Below are 24082 nucleotides of genomic sequence, written 5' to 3'. Positions count from 1 at the left end.
GTTATTAATACTGTGAAGTGGGCACAAGGGGCTTTACTACTGTAAAGAGGGCACAATGGACATTACTACTATGAAGGGGGCACATAGAGTGCATTACCACTCTGAAGGGGGCACAGAGGGCATAAATACTGTAAAGGGGGCACAGAGAAGGCATTAGTACTGTGAAGTGGGCACACAGGGCATTACTACTTTGAATGGGCAACCAGGGCATTTCTACTATGAAGGAGGCACAGAGAGGGCATTAGCACTGTAAAGTGGGCACAGAAGGCATTACTACTCTGTAGTGGACAACTAGGGCATTACTGATGTGAAGGGGGCACAGATAGAGCATTAGTACTGTAAAGTGGGCACAGAGGGCATTACTACAGTGAAGGGGCTAAGAGAATGCATTACTACTGCAAAGTGGGCACAGAGGTCATTATTACTATGAAGGGGACACAATGGACACGACTACTATGAAGGCGGCACAGAGGGCATTATTCTTGTGAAGGTGCATAACTGATATGGGGCACAGAGTGGGCATTACTGTGAAGGAGGCACAGATGGCATTACTACTATGAAGGATGCACAATGGGCATTACTGCTGAGAAGGGGCACAGAGAGATTTACTACTGTTGAATGAGCACAGAGGGCATTACTACTGTGAAGTGGGCACATTGAGAATTACTACTATGAAGAGGGCACAAAGAGGGCATTACTACTGTGAAGGGGGCACAAATAGGGCATTACTACTGTGAAGGGGGCACAAATAGGGCATTACTACTGTGAAGGGGGCACAGAGGGCATTACTACTGTGAAGGGGGCACAGAGGGCATTACTACTGTGAAGGGGGCACAGAGGGCTTTACTACTGTGAAGTAGGCACAGAGAGTGAATTACTACTGCAAAGTGGACACAGAGGTCATTACTACTGTGAAGGTTGCACAGCGGGCATGACTACTATGAAGGGGGCACAGAGGGCATTATTCCTGTGAAGGGGCATAACTGATATGGGGCACAGAGTGGGCATTACTGTGAAATGGGCACAGGTGGCATTACTACCTATGAAGGAGGCACAATGGGCATTACTACTGTGAAGGGGTATAACTGTTATGGGGGCACAGTGAGGGCATACCTACTGTGAAGGGGGCAGAGAAAGGGCTTCACTACTGTGAAGGTTGTACAATGAGGACATAAATACTGTTATGGGGAACAGTGTGGGCATAACTACCGTTAGGGGGCACATATCTGGACACAAGTACTGTGAAGGCTGTACCATGAGGGCAATAATACTGTCAGGTGGCACCATGTTTTAAAGCATTAGGGGGGGTTCAGAGAAAGGACCAAACACTTTAGGCACACCACTGACAGTATCTAACGAGTTCTGGTGCTTGGCACAGTGGAACCACATCCACATCCGTAACAATCATGTTTTATCTGTCCTCAATTGAAAATGATTAAAAAAGACATACCCCTGTCATGAAAGGGTAGAGAACAGTGCAGCCCTGTGCTTCATCTGTACCACTGTCCCTACCTACTTGCACGATCCGTCCTAAGTGACTGCCCACAACTGGACGACAGTCCCTTCTTAACTAAGTGCAGAGGCCTAAACCAAAATGGGAAAAAGTGTAGCAAGACAGAAAGAGGTGAAAACCAGACATGCAAAACAGGACTGGATCAGGATCAGGGGCGTAGCTAAGGGCTCAAGGGCCCTGGTCCAAGGGTTCAGCTTGGGCCCCTACCTTCCCTCAGTGTTTTGTGGGTAGGGAAGCACATAGCCTTCATGCTGCCTGCGGCAAAAATTTAATCGACCCCCCCCCCCCCCAACCCCCCATGCCAAATTGATCTAACCCCTTCTGTCCAGCCAGAGCTATAACTTGACCAGCATGCCCTTTCTATGATACTGGGGTCTTCTTATGTGGCACAAGGGTCTTTGGGCCCCCTCAGGCTCCTGGGCCAGGTAGCGACTGCTACCTCTGCACCCCCTATAGCTACGCCCCTGATCAGGATACCAATACACAGAAAAGTGAAACCAGGAGAAAACATCAGAGACAAAGTCAGCAGGCAAAGACGAGGTCACGTCAGAGTCAAATTCAGTAGTCAGAAGCAATATCCAAGTCAGAAGGCAAAGGTGAGTGATCCAGAGTAGCAAACACACAGCTCGCTAGTGAAGTTTAGAAGACCAATCACAGGAAGCTGTGGCCAGGTCGAGCAGCTCCACTCTCAGTGGGGCTAGTTGCTGTAGCAACAGAGTGACTTCTGCGCTGCAGCTGTATTGCGGCCTGACTCACTGCAGGAGCGCAGACAGGTAAGTGGGTGACAGTTCCCCACTGATTCTAGTGCTACCACTCTGGTCTTCACTTCCATTTTTGCTTACATGTCGCAGTGGTGACATACAGTGTACGGCATGTTACCACTGGAACAATTGTTGCTGAAATTTTAGAATTAGCTCTTCTGCAACATAATCTTGTGAAGCAAGCAAATTTACTATGCCATAAATTATTTCACTGCCATTTATTACCTTGTTTATGATTTTGTATATCTCAAAGGCTGCTCCTCTTGCGTTGCTAATACGTTCTATGTTTGGTAACACCCGTCCCATTGTGACTGTACCAAGAAGCACTGAAAACATGATCTTAAAAAAGAAAACTGCATTAATTTAACATGTAATTAAGATGTGTCCAAAACACATGATTAAAGTGGTTGTCCGAGCTCTTGATATTGATGACCTATTCTTAATATCAGATTGGTAAGGGTCCACCACCCTTCCGTTCTTGGCAGCCACTGGAGCCAGAAATAATAAAGAGGATGGAGTCAGAAGCACAGCTCTATCTGCTATGTAGTGGCTGTGGTGGGTTACTGCAGCTCAGCTACCATTAGAATGAATCAATAGAACAATAGGGTTTCAATATTTAGAGCACGGATAACCCCTACCAAAGCATCAAAGCACAAGTAATGAGAGATTAGATTTCCCCATCTATCTTTATACTGACCAATAAAGCAGAAGTCTCAGTTTAGAGTCCATTATTTATATACACTACTTTATAATATATAATAAAAATATATTAAAAAGTTTTCCTGCATTTATGATCTTTACAATATATCCTAATCCGGATTTGTTATTGAGTATATTCATGCATATGCCGCTACTCACAGTATTGGCACATGGGTGAGATTAAGATGGTTTTGCCAGACTGGCGGCCATCTTAATCTTGTCTCATAAGAAAATACATTTTAACAGCACCATAAAGACAGTCCCTTGGCCACTGTAAAGATAGTGTTATGAACTGGTTAGTCCGTAGCGGGACAAACCAATTTGCTCATCACTAATTTCAGCCCATCTTAAAATATTCAAAATAAAATACATGCAACAGTTATAACACCGTGGCACATCTTAGTTTCAAAAGCAAGTTCTAGAACTGATTAAAACTAATAGTTCAACTTAAAAACCACATTGACACCGTTAGGATTCTCCAAAAAAAAAAAGTAGAGATTTTCTTTGCTTCTGATCTTCTTGGATCCTAAATTTTCACAGTAAGGCCTCATGCACACGAACGTTTTTTTTTTTAAGGTCCGCAAAAACGGGGTCCGTAGGTCTGTGATCCGTGTCCGTTTTTTCTTCCGTGGGTCTTCCTTGATTTTTGGAGGATCCACGGACATGAAGAAAAAGTCATTTTGGTGTCCGCCTGGCCGTGCGGAGCCAAACGGATCCGTCCTGACTTACAATGCAAGTCAATGGGGATGGATCCGTTTGACGTTGACACAATATGGTGCAATTGCAAACGGATCCATCCCCCATTGACTTTCAATGTAAAGTCAGGAGTTAATATACCATAGGATCGGAGTTTTCTCCAATCCGATGGTATATTTTAACTTGAAGATTCCCCATCACCATGGGAACGCCTCTATGTTAGAATATACCATCGGATTTCAGTTAGATCGTCAAAACTCAGATCCGACAGTATATTCTAACACAAAGGCGTTCCCATAGTGATGGGGACGCTTCAAGTTAGAATATACTAAAAACTGTGTACATGACTGCCCCCTGCTGCCTGTCAGCACCCGATCTCTTACAGGGGGCTGTGATCAGCACAATTAACCCCTCAGGTGCCGCACCTGAGGGGTTAATTGTGCTTATCATAGCCCCCTGTAAGAGATCAGGTGCTGCCAAGCAACTTATTGGTGGCCAGTGCGGCCTACCCTCTCCCCCCCACCTAATTAAAATCACCTTCCCCCATCATTTGTGGCCAGTGTGGTCTCCCCTCTTCCCCCCCTAATTAAAATCACCCTCCCCCATCATTGGTGGCCAGTGCGGCCTCCCCTCTCCCCCCCTCCCTAATTAAAATTACCCCCCCCATCATTGTTGGCCAGTGCAGCCTACCCTCTCCCCCCCTAATAAAAGTCACCTTCCCCCCATCATTGGTGGCAGCGGAGAGTTCCGATCGGAGTCCCAGTTTAATCGCTGGGGCTCCGATCGGTAACCATGGCAAACAGGACGCTACTGTAGTCCTGGTTGCCATGGTTACTTAGCAATTTTAGAAGCATTATACTTACCTTCGCTGTCTGTGACCGGCCGGGCGCTCCTCCTACTGGTAAGTGAAAGGTCTGTGCGGCGCATTGCCTATAGCACAGACCTGTCACTTACCAGTAGGAGGAGCGCCCGGCCGGTCACAGACATCGCAGGTAAGTATAATGCTTCTTAAAATTGCTAAGTAACCATGTCAACCAGGACTGCAGTAGTGACCTGGTTGCCATGGTTACCGATCGGAGCCCCAGCGATTAAACTGGGACTCCGATCGGAACTTTCCGCTGCCACAAATGATGGGGGAAGGTGACTTTTATTAGGGGGGGGGAGAGGGGAGGCCGCACTGGCCAACAATGATGGGGGGGTGATTTAAATTAGGGAGGGGGGGAGAGGGGAGGCCGCACTGGCCACCAATGATGGGGGAAGGTGATTTTATTTAGGGGGGGGAGAGGGGAGGCCGCACTGGCCACCAATGATGGGGAAAGGTGTTTTAATTGGGGGGGGGAAGAGGGGAGGCCGCACTGGCCACCAATGAGTTAAATACAGGGGAGGGGGTGCGGCACCTGAGGGTTAATTGTGCGGATCACAGCCCCCTGTAAGAGATCAGGTGCTGACAGGCAGCAGGGGGCAGTCATGTACAAAGTTCTTAGTATATTCTAACTTGAAGCGTCCCCATCACCATGGGAACGCCTCTGTGTTAGAATATACTGTCGGATTTCAGTTTTCACAAAGTGAAAACTCAGCTCTGAAAAAGCTTTTATGCAGACGGATCTGCGATCCGTCTGTGTGAAAGTAGCCTACGGCCACGGATCATGGACGCGGATGCCAATCTTGTGTGCATCTGTGTTTTTTCACGGACCCATTGACTTGAATGGGTCCGTGAACCGTTGTCCGTCAAAAAAATAGGACAGGTCATATTTTTTTGATGGACAGGAAACATGGATCACGGCCGCGGATGAACAACGGTGCATTTTCCGAGTTTTCAACGGACCCATTGAAAGTCAATGGGTCCGCAGAAAATCACGGAAAATGGAACAACGGCCACGGATGCACACAAAGGTCGTGTGCATGAGGCCTTATGCAGACGATCTGCGGATCCGTCTGTGTGAAAGTAGCCTACAGCCACGGACCACGGACGCGGATGCCAATCTTGTGTGCATCCGTGTTTTTTCACGGACCCATTGACTTGAATGGGTCCGTGAACCGTTGTCCTTCAAAAAAATTGGACAGGTCATATTTTTTTGACGGACAGGAAACACGGATGCGGCTGCAAAACGGTGCATTTTCCGATTTTTCCACGGACCCATTGAAAGTCAATGGGTCCGCGAAAAAAAAACGGAAAACGGCACAACGGCCACGGATGCACACAACGGTCGTGTGCATGAGGCCTAAGTCTGTTGTTATAAAACATGGGGATCTTGATATTTACTTTGTAATCCTCCTTTTGTCAAACTCGTAACTCCAGCCATTCTTTCCAGCAAATACAATGACATTGATTCCTGTTTTTTTAATAGTCCATTTTAAATTTTTTTGGTGTGCTGTGCACCATACTGGAAGGAGCTGAGAAAGCCCCGAAATGCATCTGGCTTGGTTAAAAGACTGAGTGCGCACCAGGAGTATTTATCTTTATTTTTACTTTTACTTTGAGAAAGATGATCCCTTAACCTGCACTGGCAAGCTCTCATTTTTAGCATGTCCACCAAAGCTACAGATAACTCGGGACACCTGAGAATTGGTGAGCTGCATGGAAAGCAGACCCTTAATGCCTGCACCAAATGGTGAGGAAGCAGTATACCTAAGTGGTAAGGCTACGGCATACTCATGCCAGCAGCGAGAGAAGAAACGGACTGTATTGTTTTGTGAGAACTGCAGATAGAGACTGGGATATCTGGTGTCCGTCAACAGGGACGTAACATGTGGAAGTCGACAGCAAGTACAGATGCGGACCCTACAAGTTGGGAGGTAATGAGAGGCGAAGAGCTCCAGTAGATATATACTGTACATACATATGCAGACATCCAGAAAATCATAATTTACTAATTAAACCAATTGCTTGAAAGTAAGGCTTCTTTCACACTAGCGTTTTTACTGGATCGGGCAGGGTTCAGCAAAAATGCTTCCGTTACTCATAATACAAACGCCTACATCCGTTATGAATAGATACGGTTGTATTATCTTTAACACTGCCAAGACAAATCCATCATAAACTCCATTGAAAGTCAATGGAGGACAGATCTGTTTTCTATTGTGGCAGAGAAAACGTATCCATCCCCATTGACTTGCATTGTTGGTCATGCCGCATCCCAGGACGAAAAGCAAACTACAACATGTTGCGGTTAGCTCTCCTGTATGGAAACTAAACAGAACTAAACGGAACGCAAAGCTTTTTGGAGCATTCCGTTCTGTTCAATTCAGTTTTGTCCCCATTGAAAATGAATGGGGACAAAACTGAAGCGTTTTTATTCCGGTATTGAGCCCCTATGACGGATCTCAATACTAGAAAACTAAAACGCTAGCGTGAAAGTAGCCTAATACCAATGTCTTCTTATCTTCATGCCTGTATGAGCTCAAGTTATTTAGTGCAATTATAACATTTAAAACAGTACTAAAATGCACAAGTAAACACATACAGCAACCAAATTAATACAATGCCAAGTGGTCTTAACCCCTTCAGTACCTGGCCACTTTTCACCTTAAATCCCAGGCCGATTTTTGCAAATCTGACATTTGTCACTTTATGTGGTAATCACTTTGGAACGCTTTTACTTATCCAAGCCATTCTGAGATTGTTTTCTTGTGACACATTGTACTTCATGACAGTGGTAAATTTGAGTCAAAATATTTCATTTTTATTTATGAAAAAATACCAAATTAACCAAAAATGTTGAAAAATTCGCAAGTAAATTTTTTTTTATTTCTCTGCTTTTAAAACAGATACCTCCTAAAATAGTTATTACTTTACATTTCCCATATGACTACTTCATGTTTGGATCATTTTGTAAATTACAAAATGATTACATTTTATTTTTTTGGGACGTTAGAAGGCTTAGAAGTTTATAAGCAAATCTTGAAATTTTTCAGAAAATTTCCAAAACCCACTTTTTAAGTACTAGTGATGAGCAGCAGGGGTCATATTCGAAAATCGGCAAGGTAATGATTGAGTAATATGTGAATATTACGCGATCAATACAGGTGTGGGTCAAACACGTATATATAGCATTATAGAATATAGTGCTATATATTCATAATATCGAATATTCATAATTTTTTCCATCTAAGCACATGACTCCTCCCTGCTTCTTGCTTGTGGGCCAATGAGTCATTGGCCCACAAGCAACTTAAGCAGGGAGGAATCATGCATGACTTCAGATGGAAAAAAATTATGAATATTCTAAAAAACTAATATATAGCACTATATTCAATATAGTGCTATATATTCGTATTTTAGAAGATTCGTCATTTTTTTTCCATCTGAAAATCCCCCTGGTAGGCCCATTGTGTCCGGGTGTGACTCTGTGTTCCAGTCAGCAGCTAAAATGCTCGATAACATCCTTAGACCCTATGCCCAAAATGGTAGATCTTTCATCCAGGACACCACGGATTTTCTTAATAAAATCCAAATGGTTCAATTAGGGAACAATGCCCCTTTTTTAGCAACCATGGATGTCACGAGCCTGTATACCAATATTCCTACGGATGCAGGCATTGAGTGCATCACGATCTCTTTGTTAAAACAGGCGTAATTCTCTCCTAGTGAACAAGAATTCATATTGTCCCTGCTGTCATTTGTCCTCAAACGAAATTACTTTCTATTTGAGGACCAATTCTATTTACAAACATCTGGGACAACGATGGGTTGTAACGTAGCGCCTACTTTTGCCGTTACTTATTTGAATTCTTTCAAAGAAAAAGTTGTCTATCCCAATGTTATGTTTAATGAATATGCCTACTGCTGGGTTCGATATATCGATGATGTTTTTTGTATTTGGCAGGGCACACAGGAAGATCTCCTTGCCTTCCACCAGGACATCAATTCAAGCGTCTCCTCCATCTCTCTCTCTCTCTCTGAACTTTAGCCGGTCGGAAATCTCCTTCCTGGATGTTTGTCTCAAGGTAAGAGACAACACTATCACCACTGACTTATATACTAAACCGACGGACAAAAATAGCCTACTTAGGTTTAATAGCTTTCATCCTCCAGGCCTCATTCGGTCGTTACCCCGATCACAGTTGATGAGAGTCAAACGTATTGTGGCGGAACACGGTGCCTGCTCAAATCATTGAGCAGGCACCACGGCTAAATGCGCGGGGGGGTCCCGTGACCCCCCCCCCCGTGTCGGCGATCGCCGCAAACCGCAGGTCAATTCAGACCTGCGGTTTGCGGCTTTTACCTGGTGCGGTGGTGGTGCCATCGGGTCCCCATGGAGCTGTGGGGGGAACACGATGGCATGGAAGGCAGCGCGATGCCTTCCTGAGGCATCTGCGCTGCCTTCCGGTAAAGAGCCTGTGAGATCCAGCCCCCTGGATCTCACAGGCCCCGGAAGCTGTATGAGTAATACACACAGTATTACTCATACAGCCAATGCATTCTAATACAGAAGTATTGGAATGCATTGTAAAGGAATATACCCCCAAAAGTTCAAGTCCCAAAGTGGGACAAAAAATAATGCGAAAAAAAAAGTTTTTCCCCCAAAAAAATTTACGTTTCAAGTAAAAATAATCAAAAACATCATTTTCCCCAAATAAAGTAAAGAAAAATTGGTAAAAAATAGGAGAAAATAAAAAGTATACATATTAGGTATCGCCGCGTCCGTATCGACCGGCTATATAAACATATCTTATGACCTAACCCCTCAGATGAACACCGTAAAAAATAAAAACTGTGCTAAATAAACCATTTTTTGGCACCTTACATCACAAAAAGTACAACAGCAAGCGATCAAAAAGGCGTTTGCCCACCAAAATAGTACCAATCTAACCGTCACCTCATCCCTCAAAAAATTAGCCCCTACCTGAGACAATCGCCCAAAAAATAAAAAAAAATATGGCTCAGAATATGGAGACATTAAAACATCATTTTTTTTGTTTGAAAAAAGCTGTTATTGTGTAAAACTTAAATAAATAAATATAAAGTATACATATTTGGCATCGCCGCGTTCGTATCGACCGGCTCTATAAAAATATCACATGACCTAACCTCTCAGATGAACCACATTAAAAAAAAAAAAAAAACTGTGCTAAATAAACAATTTTTTGTCACCTTACATCACAAAAAGTGTAATAGCAGTGTCTCAGACTATGGAGACACTAAAACATGATTTTATATATTTTTTTAAATTATATTATTGTTTAAAACTTACATAAATAAAAAAAAGTATACATATTAGGTATTGCCGCGTCCATATCGACCGGCTATATAAAAATATCACATGACCTAACCCCTCAGATGAACACCGTAAAAAATGTAAAATATAAACGGTGCTAAATAAACCATTTTTTGGCACCTTACATCACAAAAAGTGTAATAGTAAGCAATCAAAAAGTCACATGCACCTCAAAATAGTGCCAATTAAACAGTCATCTCATCCCGCAAAAATCATACCCTACCCAAGGTAATCGCTTAAAAACTGAAAAAATTATGGCTCTCAGACTATGGAAACACTAAAATATGATTTTTTTTTTGCTTCAAAAATGAAATCATTGTGTAAAACTTACAGAAATAAAAAAAAAGTATACATATTAGGTATTGCCGCATCCGTGACAACCTGGTCTATAAAAATATCACATGATCTAACCTGTCAGATAAATGTTGTAAATAACAAAAAATAAAAACGGTGCCAAAACAGCTATTTCTTGTTACCTTGCCGCACAAAAAGTGTAATATAGAGCAACCAAAAATCATATGTACCCTAAACTAGTACCAACAATACTGCCACCCTATCCTGTAGTTTCTAAAATGGGGCCACTTTTTTGGAGTTTCTACTCTAGGGGTGCATCAGGGGGGCTTCAAATGGGACATAGTGTCAAAAAAAACAGTCCAGCAAAATCTGCCTTCCAAAAACCGTATGGCATTCCTTTCCTTCTGCGCCCTGCCGTGTGCCCGTACAGCGGTTTGCGACCACATATTGGGTGTTTCTGGAAACTACAAAATCAGGGCCATAAATATTTAATTTGGTTTGGCTGTTAACCCTTGCTTTGTAACTGGAAAAAAAATATTAAAATGGAAAATCTGCCAAAAAAGTGAAATTTTGAAATTGTATCTCTATTTTCCATTAATTCTTGTGGAACACCTAAAGGGTTAACGACATTTGTAAAATCAGTTTTGAATACCTTGAGGGGTGTAGTTTCTTAGATGGGGTCACTTTTATGGAGTTTCTACTCTAGGGGTGCATCAGGGGGCTTCAAACGGGACATGGTGTCAAAAAAAACAGTCCAGCAAAACCTGCCTTCCAAAAACCGTATGGCATTCCTTTCCTTCTGCGCCCTTCTGTGTGCCCGCACAGCGGTTTACGACCACATATGGGGTGTTTCTGTAAACTACAGAATCAGGGCCATAAATATTGAGTTTGGTTTGGCTGTTAACCCTTGCTTTGTAACTGGAAAAAAAATTATTAAAATGGAAAATCTGCCAAAAAAGTGACATTTTGAAATTGTATCTCTATTTTCCATTAATTCTTGTGGAACACCAAAAGGGTTAACAAAGTTTTTAAAATCAGTTTTGAATACCTTCAGGGGTGTAGTTTATAGAATGAGGTCGTTTTTGGGTGGTTTCTATTATGTAAAGTGACTTCAGACCTGAACTGGTCCCTAAAAATTGGGTTTTTGAATTTGCTTCTAAACTTCTAAGCCTTGTAACATCCCCAAAAAATTTAATATCATTCCAAAAAGGACCCAAACATGAAGTAGACATATAGGGAATGTAAAGTAATAACTATTTTTGGAGGTGTTACTATGTATTATAGAAGTAGAGAAATTGAAACTTGGAAATTTGCAATTTAAAAAAAAAAAATTGGTAAATTTGATATTTTTTATAAATAAAAATGAATTTTTTTACTTCATTTTACCAGTGTCATGAAGTACAATATGTGACGAAAAATCAATCTCAGAATGGCCTGGATAAGTCAAAGCGTTTTAAAGTTATCAGCACTAAAAGTGACACTGGTCAGATTTGCAAAAAATGGCCAAGTCCTTAAAGTGAAATAAGGCTGAGTCCTATATGGATGTGGGGTAAGCTAAATGACACAGCAGAAACAGCAGAAAGCATAGAGTTAAACTGTTGTTGCTGGGCAGGAGTCTTGACCAATCACATCCTGCCTCACACAGCCCAGGAGTTTTAACCAATTACACCTGGCCTCACACACAGCTTGTGTGGGAAATTCACCTAGCAGGAGCTGCTGGAATCATTATTCACCAGAGAGAAAAGCTGAACAGACTTTCACTCCACTAAGAGCTGTGTTTTATGGAAGCAGATAGGCCAAAATAGGTATTTAAAACAGTCATATAATGTTCCTACTGTTAATATAGTGATTAGAACTGCATACTGAACCAATTATATGTGTGTTTACTTACAGTTCCACCAAATTCAATTGCAAACTACAAAGTTCACAATCTAAATTCAAATTCTATATTGCAATCCAAATTGCATACAACCATACCAGATCATACTCAATCAATCTGCAAATAGTTACTGCTAACTGCATATTGCAAATTGCAACTAAATTCAACAAGTGAACTATTAGTTAGACCTCAGATATACCTCTCAGAGAGATCATAAAGTGCTTAAATAACTTAAAGTGAAAATACAGATACTCCAGAGAGAAATATATTCACCATTTTATGTTGAATGACAAGATTGAACAGTTGAACCACCATCTTAGGCATACCGCCATTTTGTGATACTTTATTCAACAAGTGTTTTGTACATGGACTATCTGCTGCAGAGGCAGTAGAGTTATATGAAGAAAAGTGGAAGTTAATAAAGAAGTTATTTCAAGCATTTGGTGTGCTCTTTAAACCTACTGTTTCCATAGAACAGCGCTAGAGGAATTACAGAGTAAGAGACAGTTTGGTTAGACTAAAAGTCGGAGATATAAAAATTCTTCTAATGCCACAGCGCAAAAGGCTCTTCATAGTGTTGTGCCTGCCACACTTTGTGAGGCTTCTATAATAGAAACCACCCATAAATGGCCCCATTTTAGAAACTACACCCCTCAAGGTATTCAAAACTGACTTTACAAACTTTGCTTACCCTTTACGTGTTCCATAAGAATTAAAGGAATATGTAGATGAAATTTTAGAATTTTACTTTTTTGGCAGATTTGCCATTTTAATCAATTTTTTCCAGTAACAAAGCAAGGGTTAACACCCAAACAAAACTCAATATTTATTACCCTGATTCTGTAGTTTACAGAAACACCACATATGCGGTCGTAAACTGCTGTACGGGCACACGGCCGGACGCAGAAGGAAAGGAATGCTGTATGGTTTTTGGAGGGCAGTTTATACTGGGATAATTTTAAGTTGCCGTGTCACATTTGAAGACCCCCTGATGCACCCCTACAGTAGAAACTCCCAAAAAGTGACCCCATGTTAGAAACTACAGGATAAGGTGGCAGTTTTATTGGTACTATTTTAGGGTACATATGGTTTTTGGTTGCTCTATATTACACTTTTTGTGAGGTAAGGTAGCAAAAAATAGGTGTTTTGGCACCGTTTTTATTTTTTTATTTTTACAATGTTCATCTGAAAGGTTAGATTATGTGCTATTTTTTTAGAGCAGGTTGTTACGGATGTGACAAAACCAAAACAGGTTGTTTGTTTCAGTTTTACATAATAAAGCATTTTTGAAAAAAAATATTTTTTTAGTGTCTCCATATTCTGAAAGCCATAGTTTTTTTAATTTTTTGGGCGACTGTCTTATGTAGGGGCTAATTTTTTTCGGTATGAGATGACGGTTTGATTGGTACTATTTTATGGTGCATATGACTTTTTGATCGCTTGGTATTACACTTTTTGTGATATAAGGTGACAAAAAATTGCTATTTTGGCTTTTTTTTTACAGTGTTCACCTTTTTTTTTAGGACGTTAAGAAGGCTTAGAATTTTAGTAGCAATTCTTAAAATTTTTAAGAAAATTGCCAAAACCCACTTTTTAAGGACCAGTGCAGGTCTGAACTCACTTTGTGGGCTTACATAGTGGATACCCCCATAAATGACCCCATTATAGAAACTACACCCCTCAAGTTACTTAAAACTGGTTTTACAAACTTTGTTAACACTTTAGGCGATCCACAAGAATTAAAGGAAAATGGAGATCAAATTTTTAAATTTACATTTTTGGGCAGATTTTCCAATTTAACCACCTCCGGACCGCCTAACGCAGATTCGCGTTCCGGAGGTGGCAGCGCTGCGCACAATCACGCATATACGCGTCATCTCGCAAGACGCGAGATTTCCTGTGAACGCGCGCACACAGGCGCGCGCTCACAGGAACGGAAGGTAAGAGAGTTGATCTCCAGCCTGCCAGCGGCGATCGTTCGCTGGCAGGCTGGAGATGTGTTTTTTTTAACCCCTAACAGGTATATTAGACGCTGTTTTGATAACAGCGTCTAATATACCTGCTACCTGCTCCTCTGGTGGTCCCCTTTGTTTGGATCGACCACCAGAGGACACAGGTAGCTCAGTAATATGTTGCACCAAGCACCACTACACTACACCCCCCCCCCCACTGTTACTTATTAACCCCTTATTCACCCTTGATCACCCCTGATCACCCCATATAGACTCCCTAATCACCCCCCTGTCATTGATTACCCCCCTGTCATTGATCAACCCCCTGTAAAGCTCCATTCAGATGTCCGCATGATTTTTACGGATCCACTGATAGATGGATCGGATCCGCAAAACGCATACGGACGTCTGAATGGAGCCTTACAGGGGCGTGATCAATGACTGTGGTGATCACCCCATATAGACTCCCTGATCACCCCCCTGTCATTGATTACCCCCCTGTCATTGATTACACCCCTGTCATTGATCAACCCCCTGTAAAGCTCCATTCAGATGTCCACATGATTTTTACGGATCCACTGATAGATGGATCGGATCCACAAAACACATACAGGCGTCTCCCTGGAGCCTTCCAGGGGGGGTGATCACCCCATATAGACTCCCTGATTACCCCCCTGTCATTGATCACCCCCCCCTGTCATTGATCACCCCCCCCTGTCAGGCTGCATTCAGATGTCCGTATGATTTTTACGGATCCACGGATACATGGATCGGATCCGCAAAACACATACGGACATCTGAATGGAGCCTTACAGGGGGGTGATCAATGACAGGGGGGTGATCACCCCATATAGACTCTCTGATCACCCCCCTGTCATTGATCACCCCCCCCTGTCATTGATCACCCCCCTGTCATTGATCACCCCTCTGTAAGGCTCCATTCAGACTTTTTTTGGCCCAAGTTAGCGGAATTATTATTATTTTTTTCTTACAAAGTCTCATATTCCACTAACTTGTGTCAAAAAATTAAATCTCACATGAACTCACCATACCCCTCACGGAATCCAAATGCGTAAAATTTTTTAGACATTTATATTCCAGACTTCTTCTCAAGCTTTAGGGCCCCTAGAATGCCAGGGCAGTATAAATACCCCACATGTGACCCCATTTCGGAAAGAAGACACCCCCAGGTATTCCGTGAGGGGCATATTGAGTCCATGAAAGATTGAAATTTTTGTCCCAAGTTAGCGGAAAGGGAGACTTTGTGAGAAAAAAATAAAAAATATAAATTTCCGCTAACTTGTGCCAAAAAAAAAAAATTTCTATGTACTCGCCATGCCCCTCATTGAATACCTTGGGGTGTCTTCTTTCCAAAATGGGGTCACATGTGGGGTATTTATACTGCCCTGGCATTCTAGGGGCCCCAAAGCGTGAGAAGAAGTCTGGTATCCAAATGTCTAAAAATGCCCTCCTAAAAGGAATTTGGGCACCTTTGCGCATCTAGGCTGCAAAAAAGTGTCACACATCTGGTATCGCCGTACTCAGGAGAAGTTGGGGAATGTGTTTTGGGGTGTCATTTTACATATACCTATGCTGGGTGAGAGAAATATCTTGGTCAAATGCCAACTTTGTATAAAAAAAATGGGAAAAGTTGTCTTCTGCCAAGATATTTCTCTCACCCAGCATGGGTATATGTAAAATGACACCCCAAAACACATTCCCCAACTTCTCCTGAATACGGCGATACCACATGTGTGACACTTTTTTGCAGCCTAGGTGGGCAAAGGGGCCCACATTCCAAAGAGCACCTTTAGGATTTCACAGGTCATTTACCTACTTACCACACATTAGGGCCCCTGGAAAATGCCAGGGCAGTATAACTACCCCACAAGTGACCCCATTTTGGAAAGAAGACACCCCAAGGTATTCCGTGAGGGGCATGGCGAGTTCCTAGAATTTTTTATTTTTTGTCACAAGTTAGTGGAAAATGATGATTTTTTTTTTTTTTCTTACAAAGTCTCATATTCCACTAACTTGTGACAAAAAATAAAAACTTCCATGAACTCACTATGCCCATCAGCGAATACCTTAGGGTGTCTACTTTCCGAAATGGGGTCATTTGTGGGGTGTTTGTACTGTCTGGCCATTGTAGAACCTCAGGAAACATGACAGGTGCTCAGAAAGTCAGAGCTGCTTCAAAAAGCGGAAATTCACATTTTTGTACCATAGTTTGTAAACGCTATAACTTTTACCCAAACCATTTTTTTTTTACCCAAACATTTTTTTTTTATCAAAGACATGTAGAACAATAAATTTAGAGCAAAATTTATATATGGATCTCGTTTTTTTTGCTAAATTTTACAACTGAAAGTGAAAAATGTCATTTTTTTGCAAAAAAATCGTTAAATTTTGATTAATAACAAAAAAAGTAAAAATGTCAGCAGCAATGAAATACCACCAAATGAAAGCTCTATTAGTGAGAAGAAAAGGAGGTAAAATTCATTTGGGTGGTAAGTTGCATGACCGAGCAATAAATGGTGAAAGTAGTGTAGGTCAGAAGTGTAAAAAGTGGCCTGGTCTTTCAGGGTGTTTAAGCCCTAGGGGCTGAGGTGGTTAATCAATTTTTTTCTTTAACACATCGAGGGTTAAAAGCCAAACAAAACTCAATATTTATTACCATGATTCTGCAGTTTACAGAAACACCCCACATGTGGTCATAAACTGCTGTATGGGCACACGGCAGGGCACAGAAGAAAAGGAGCGACACATGGTTTTTGGGAGGCAGGTTTTGCTGAACTGATTTTTAGATGGCATGTCCCATTTGAAGCCCCCCTGATGCACCCTTACAGTAGAAACTCTCAAAAAGTGACCCCATTTTGGGGATAAGGTGGCAGTTTTATTGGTACTATTTTGGGTACATATGATTTTGGTTGTTTTAGCACAGTTTTTATTTATTTATTTTTACAGCGTTCATCTGACGGGTTAGGTCATGTGACATTTTTATAGAGCAGATCGTTATGGACGTGGCGATAACTAATATGTATACTTTTTCTTATTTAAGTTTTACACAATAATAGCATTTTTGAAACAAAAAATTATGTTTTAATTGTCCATGTTCTGAGAGCTATAGTTTTTTTTATTTTTTAAATGATTTTCTTATGTAGGGGCTAATTTTTTGCGGGATGAGGTGACGGTATTATTGGTACCATTTTGTGGGACAAACGCCTTTTTGATCACTTGGTTTTGTGATGTAAGGTAACAAAAATGGCTTTTTTTGACAAATTTTTTATATTTTTTTCTATGGTGTTCACCCGAGGGGTTAGGTCATGTGATATTTTTATAGAGCTGGTTGTTACGGACGCGGTGATACCTGATATGTATACTTTTTTTTATTTATTTCACTTTAACACAATAATAGCATTTTTGAAACAAAGAAATGATGTTTCAATGTGTCCATGTTCTGAGAGCTATAGTTTTTTTTATTTTTTGAGCGATTTTCTTATGTAGGGGCTCATTTTTTGCGGAATTAGGTGACGGTTTTATTGGTACCATTTTGTGGGACATAAGCCTTTTTATAGAGCCGACCGTCACGGACGCGGCAATACCAAATACCGTATTTATCGGCGTATAACACGCACTGGCGTATAACACGCACCCTTCATTTTAAGGGAAATTTCAGGAAAAAAAAATTAATTTCAAATTGTACTGCTATGGGGTGGGGGGATCTGTGGATGGAACTGTTATGGGGGGGATCTGTGGATGACACTGCTATATGTCATCCACAGATCCCCCTCATAACAGTGTCCATTTCAAATTGTACTGCTATGGGGTGGGGGGATCTGTGGATGGAACTGTTATGGGGGGATCTGTGGATGACACTGCTATATGTCATCCACAGATCCCCCTCATAACAGTGTCCCCCAATACACCGGGCCCCGCCGCTCACCGAAGTATTTATAAACGTGAATCCTTATCCTGTTATTAAGCTGCCCTCTCCCATTTTCCCATGTTCCCCTGTATCCCCACAGCACTTACGATTCACACGCTTCCATAGCAGGCAGGGCGGACGGCACCAGTAACGTCACTCACTGACGTCGCGCGTCTGCTCCGCCTGCTTCATTCATAAAGTGGGCGGAGCAGGCGCTCAACGTCAGTGAGTGACGTTACTGCTGCCGTCCGCTCTGCCTGCTATTAAAGCTTAAGTAAGTGCTATGGGGATACAGGGGGGACATGGGAACATGGGAGAGGGCAGCTTAATAACAGGATAAGGATTCACGTTTATAAATACTTTGGTGAGCGGCGGGGCCCGGTGTAAGAGTACAGTGACTGCACCGGGCCCCGCCCCTAGTCACGGACTCCAGCCCCTCCTCTCTCCCGGCTCATACGCAATGAATATCGGCGTATAACACGCATACATGATTTGCCCCCTATTTTCAGGGGGAAAAAGTGCGTGTTATACGCCGATAAATACGGTATGTATTTTTTTATTTTTTTATTTTTTGCATTTTTTTTTATTCCTTTTTTTTATTTTACACTTTTTGTCCCCCATAAGGTCATACAAGACCTCTGGAGGACATTTAACTTCACTTTTCTTTTTTTTTTTCACTATTGATTTAGTAGCCCCAGTTACAATGGAAATACACCCCCAAGAGAGGCTGTACAGCGATATACTGCACTGTACAGCCTCTGTGCAGGGCTGATTGAGATCTGTGAAAGACCCGACAGCCCCTGTTCTCTCCGGCCCCGGCGGTCACATGACCGCCAGTCCGGAACAGGAAGTGGATAAAGCTTCCTGCACTGTATACACAACGCTTGGCAAGCGCTGTTTATACAGCGATCTAGAAGGCAGGAACACATGGGAACTGTCCCTGCCTTCTCTAAGGGTTGCCCTGCTGTCACTGACAGCGGGCAACCCGATCTGCAGCTGCATGGTTAGCTTGCAGCTGCGATATCTGAATGGACGTTCAGAAACGTCCATTCAGAGATATAGAACCACCTCCCGGACGTTTTTAGTAAACGTGCGGATGGGAGGTGGTAAATGGTCTAACATAAAGTCATCTATGCATTATGTTCCAGGTTACCTCCATAATGTGCATCTATAATAATGTTTGCAACTGTTTATAACATGTAATATGCCTGGTTCACCTGCAGGTGGCAGAAAACACGGCAGAGCTATATGTAGATAGAATGGAACTTACCATTCCATTCTAACCCCCCTCTGAAATGAAGTGGGTGAGTACTACTTCCTGCGGGAAGGGTAGGGCAGAAGTTAGAGTTAGTCTAGCTTACCCCCTGCTAGGGGAAAGGTGTGCAGGGGCACGTCCAGCAGAGCTTGAAGCTTCAGAAGCCGGGAGGAAAGTCCCCTGGCATCACCTAGAGTCAGACTAAAGAGAGAAAGTGCAGCTTACAGAGGATGCCAAGTTACCTATTCAACTAGCTGCCAGTCTCCTGTTCTTTCTTCAGGACCTGCCAAAGGACCTGTGGTGACATCACTGTGCTCATCACATGATACATCACATGATCCATCACCATGGTGATGGACCATGTGATGAGCTCAGTGACGTCACCACAGGTCCTTTGACAGGTCCTGAAGAAAGAACAGGAGATCGGCAGCTACGCGATCAACTGGAGGAGGTGAGGTAATTTATATTTTTTTTTTTAACCCTCAATTGACCTTCTAGTAAGCATTCTGTATTAAAGAATGCTATTATTTTCGCTTATAACCATGTTATAAGGGAAAATAATAAAATTTACAGAATACTGAACCCAAACCCGAACTTTTCTCACGCGCATTCAAAACGCATTAAAACACTTTTGCACTCAAAAAAGATGCTTGGTCGGTCCTCCTACTTCAAATTTGGGGCACTGCGCGTGCAATCTAATGTGCCGCCAGATAGTTGTGGTGTGTTATGTTGTTCTATTCTTATCAGTTTAATCCCTGTTACGTCCCCTATCAGGGAAGTGTATATGGCATCGATTTTAGGAACGGGGAGATGGAAAAAGATGCTTGGTCGGTCCTCCTACTTCAAATTTGGGGCACTGCGCGTGCAATCTAATGTGTCGCCAGATAGTTGTGGTGTGTTATGTTGTTCTATTCTTATCAGTTTAATCCCTGTTACGTCCCCTATCAAGGGACGTGTATGGAATCGATTTTAGACAACCGCAAAGAGTTGTCAATAGTAGACTTGAGCGAACACCTGGATGTTCGGGTTCGAGAAGTTCAGCCGAACTTCCCGGAAATGTTCGGGTTCGGGATCCGAACCCGATCCGAACTTCGTCCCGAACCCCATTGAAGTCAATGGGGACCCGAACTTTTGGCCACTAAAAAGGCTGTAAAACAGCCCAGGAAAGAACTAGAGGGCTGCAAAAGGCAGCAACATGTAGGTAAATCCCCTGCAAACAAATGTGGAAAGAAAAATGAATTAAAATAAAAATTAAAAAAATTAAAATGAACCAATATCAATTGGACAGAGGTCCCATAGCAGAGAATCTGGCTTCACGTCAGCAGAGAATCAGTCTCTTCATGCCATAGCAAAGAATCTGGCTTCATGTCAGCAGAGAATCAGTCACTTCATGCCATAGCAGAGAATCTGGCTTCATGTCAGCGCAGAATCAGTCTTCATGTCATAGCAGAGAATCAGGCTTCACGTCACCCACCACTGGAACAGGCCACTGTCACACATTTAGGCCCCGGCACCCAGGCAGAGGAGAGAGGTCCCGTAACAGAGAATCTGGCCTGATGTCAGCACAGAATCTGTCTTCATGTCATAGCAGAGAATCAGGCTTCACGTCACCCACCACTGGAACAGGCCACTGTCACACATTTAGGCCCAGGCCCCCAGGCAGAGGAGAGAGGTCCCGTAACAGAGAATCTGGCCTTATGTCAGCGCAGAATCTGTCTTCATGTCATAGCAGAGAATCAGGCTTCACGTCACCCACCACTAGAACAGGCCACTGTCACACATTTAGGCCCAGGCACCCAGGCAGAGGAGAGAGGTCCCGTAACAGAGAATCTGGCCTTATGTCAGCGCAGAATCTGTATTCATGTCATAGCAGAGAATCAGGCTTCACGTCACCCACCACTAGAACAGGCCACTGTCACACATTTAGGCCCAGGCACCCAGGCAGAGGAGAGAGGTCCCGTAACAGAGAATCTGGCCTTATGTCAGCGCAGAATCTGTATTCATGTCATAGCAGAGAATCAGGCTTCACGTCACCCACCAGTGGAACAGGCCACTGTCACACATTTAGGCCCAGGCACCCAGGCAGAGGAGAGAGGTCCCGTAACAGAGAATCTGGCCTTATGTCAGCGCAGAATCTGTATTCATGTCCTAGCAGAGAATCAGGCTTCACGACACCCACCACTGGAACAGGCCACTGTCACTTATTTAGGCCCAGGCACCCAGGCAGAGGAGAGAGGTCCCGTAACAGAGAATCTGGCCTTATGTCAGCGCAGAATCTGTATTCATGTCATAGCAGAGAATCAGGCTTCACGTCACCCACCACTGGAACAGGCCACTGTCAAACATTTAGGCCCAGGCACCCAGGCAGAGGAGAGAGGTCCCGTAACAGAGAATCTGGCCTTATGTCAGCGCAGAATCTGTATTCATGTCATAGCAGAGAATCAGGCTTCACGTCACCCACCACTGGAACAGGCCACTGTCACACATTTAGGCCCAGGCACCCAGGCAGAGGAGAGAGGTCCCGTAACAGAGAATCTGGCCTTATGTCAGCGCAGAATCTGTATTTATGTCATAGCAGAGAATCAGGCTTCACGTCACCCACCACTGGAACAGGCCACTGTCACATATTTAGGCCCAGGCACCCAGGCAGAGGAGAGAGGTCGCGTAACAGAGAATCTGGCTTCATGTCAGCACAGAATAAGTCTTCATGTCACAGCAGAGAATCAGGCTTCACGTCACCCACCACTGGAACAGGCCACTGTCACACATTTAGGCCCCGGCACCCAGACAGAGGAGAGGTTCCATCAACTTTTGGTTGCCCCGCAATATAATGGTAAAATGAAATTAAAAATAGTATTGAATGAGGAAGTGCCCTGGAGTAGAATAATATATTGTTAAGGGGAGGTAGTTAATATCTAATCTGCACAAGGGATGGACAGGTCCTGTGGGATCCATGCCTGGTTCATTTTTATGAACGTCAGCTTGTCCACATTGGCTGTAGACAGGCGGCTGCGTTTGTCTGTAATGACGCCCCTGCCGTGCTGAATACACGTTCAGACAAAACGCTGGCCGCCGGGCAGGCCAGCACCTCCAAGGCATAAAAGGCTAGCTCTGGCCACGTGGACAATTTGGAGACCCAGAAGTTGAATGGGGCCGAACCATCAGTCAGTACGTGGAGGGGTGTGCACAGGTACTGTTCCACCATGTTAGTGAAATGTTGCCTCCTGCTAACACGTTCCGTATCAGGTGGTGGTGCAGTTAGCTGTGGCGTGGTGACAAAACTTTTCCACATCTCTGCCATGCTAACCCTGCCCTCAGAGGAGCTGGCCGTGACACAGCTGCGTTGGCGACCTCTTGCTCCTCCTCTGCCTTCGCCTTGGGCTTCCACTGGTTCCCCTGTGACATTTGGGAATGCTCTCAGTAGCGCGTCTACCAACGTGCGCTTGTACTCGCGCATCTTCCTATCACGCTCCAGTGTAGGAAGTAAGGTGGGCACATTGTCTTTGTACCGGGGATCCAGCAGGGTGGCAACCCAGTATTCCGCACACGTTAAAATGTGGGCAACTCTGCTGTCGTTGCGCAGGCACTGCAGCATGTAGTCGCTCATGTGTGCCAGGCTGCCCAGAGGTAAGGACAAGCTGTCCTCTGTGGGAGGCGTATCGTCATCGTCCTGCGTTTCCCCCCAGCCACGCACCAGTGATGGGCCCGAGCTGCGTTGGGTGCCACCCCTCTGTGAACATGCTTCATCCTCATCCTCCTCCACCTCCTCCTCATCCTCGTCCTCCTCGTCCTCCAGTAGTGGGCCCTGTCTGGCCACATTTGTACCTGGCCTCTGGTGTTGCAAAAAACCTCCCTCTGAGTCACTTTGAAGAGACTGGCCTAAAAGTGCTAAAAATGACCCCTCTTCCTCCTCTTCCTCCTGGGCCACCTCCTCTTCCATCATCGCCCTAAGTGTTTTCTCAAGGAGACATAGAAGTGGTATTGTAACGCTGATAACGGCGTCATCGCCACTGGCCATGTTGGTGGAGTACTCGAAACAGCGCCACAGGGCACACAGGTCTCGCATGGAGGCCCAGTCATTGGTGGTGAAGTGTGTCTGATCCGCAGTGCGACTGACCCGTGCGTGCTGCAGCTGAAACTCCACTATGGCCTGCTGCTGCTCGCACAGTCTGTCCAGCATATGCAAGGTGGAGTTCCACCTGGTGGGTACGTCGCATATGAGGCGGTGAGCGGGAAGGCCGAAGTTACGCTGTAGCGCAGACAGGCGAGCAGCGGCAGGGTGTGAACGCCGGAAGCGCGAACAGACGGCCCGCACTTTATGCAGCAGCTCTGACATGTCGGGGTAGTTGGGAATGAACTTCTGCACCACCAAATTCAGCACATGCGCCAGGCAAGGGATGTGCGTCAAACCGGCTAGTCCCAGAGCTGCAACGAGATTTCGCCCATTATCGCACACCACCAGGCCGGGCTTGAGGCTCAGCAACCACTCGTCAGTCTGTTGTTCTTTTCCCCGCCACAACTCCTGTGCGGTGTGGGGCCTGTGCACCAAACATATGAGTTTCAGAATGGCCTGCTGACGTTTACCCCGTGCTGTGCTGAAGTTGGTGGTGAAGGTGTGTGGCTGACTGGATGAGCAGGTGGAAGAAGAGGAGGAGGAAGCTGAGTAGGAGGAGGAGGAGACAGGAGGCAAAGAATGTTGCCCTGCGATCCTTGGCGGCGGAAGGACGTGCGCCAAACAGCTCTCCGCCTGGGGCCCAGCCGCCACTACATTTACCCAGTGTGCAGTTAGGGAGATATAGCGTCCCTGGCCGTGCTTACTGGTCCACGTATCTGTGGTTAGGTAGACCTTGCCACAGATGGCGTTGCGCAGTGCACACTTGATTTAAC

General features: G+C 44.0%; 1 protein-coding gene across 1 annotated transcript in view; it reads right to left on the bottom strand.

Moving 5' to 3' along the window:
- Positions 1–24082, bottom strand: part of LOC121002299 (ATP-dependent translocase ABCB1-like) — a 1351406-nt gene that overhangs the window by 1235013 nt on the left and 92311 nt on the right. Inside the window, exon 3 of the mRNA XM_040433696.1 lies at positions 2500–2613. Coding sequence (XP_040289630.1) covers positions 2500–2613 — 114 coding nt within the window. The remainder of the gene's footprint in view (positions 1–2499; positions 2614–24082) is intronic.

The sequence above is a fragment of the Bufo bufo genome, chromosome 5, assembly GCF_905171765.1.
Source record: "Bufo bufo chromosome 5, aBufBuf1.1, whole genome shotgun sequence".
Lineage (NCBI taxonomy): Eukaryota > Metazoa > Chordata > Amphibia > Anura > Bufonidae > Bufo > Bufo bufo.
Note: the sequence above shows the minus strand (reverse complement) of the source record. Positions and strands in the feature narration are given on the sequence as shown.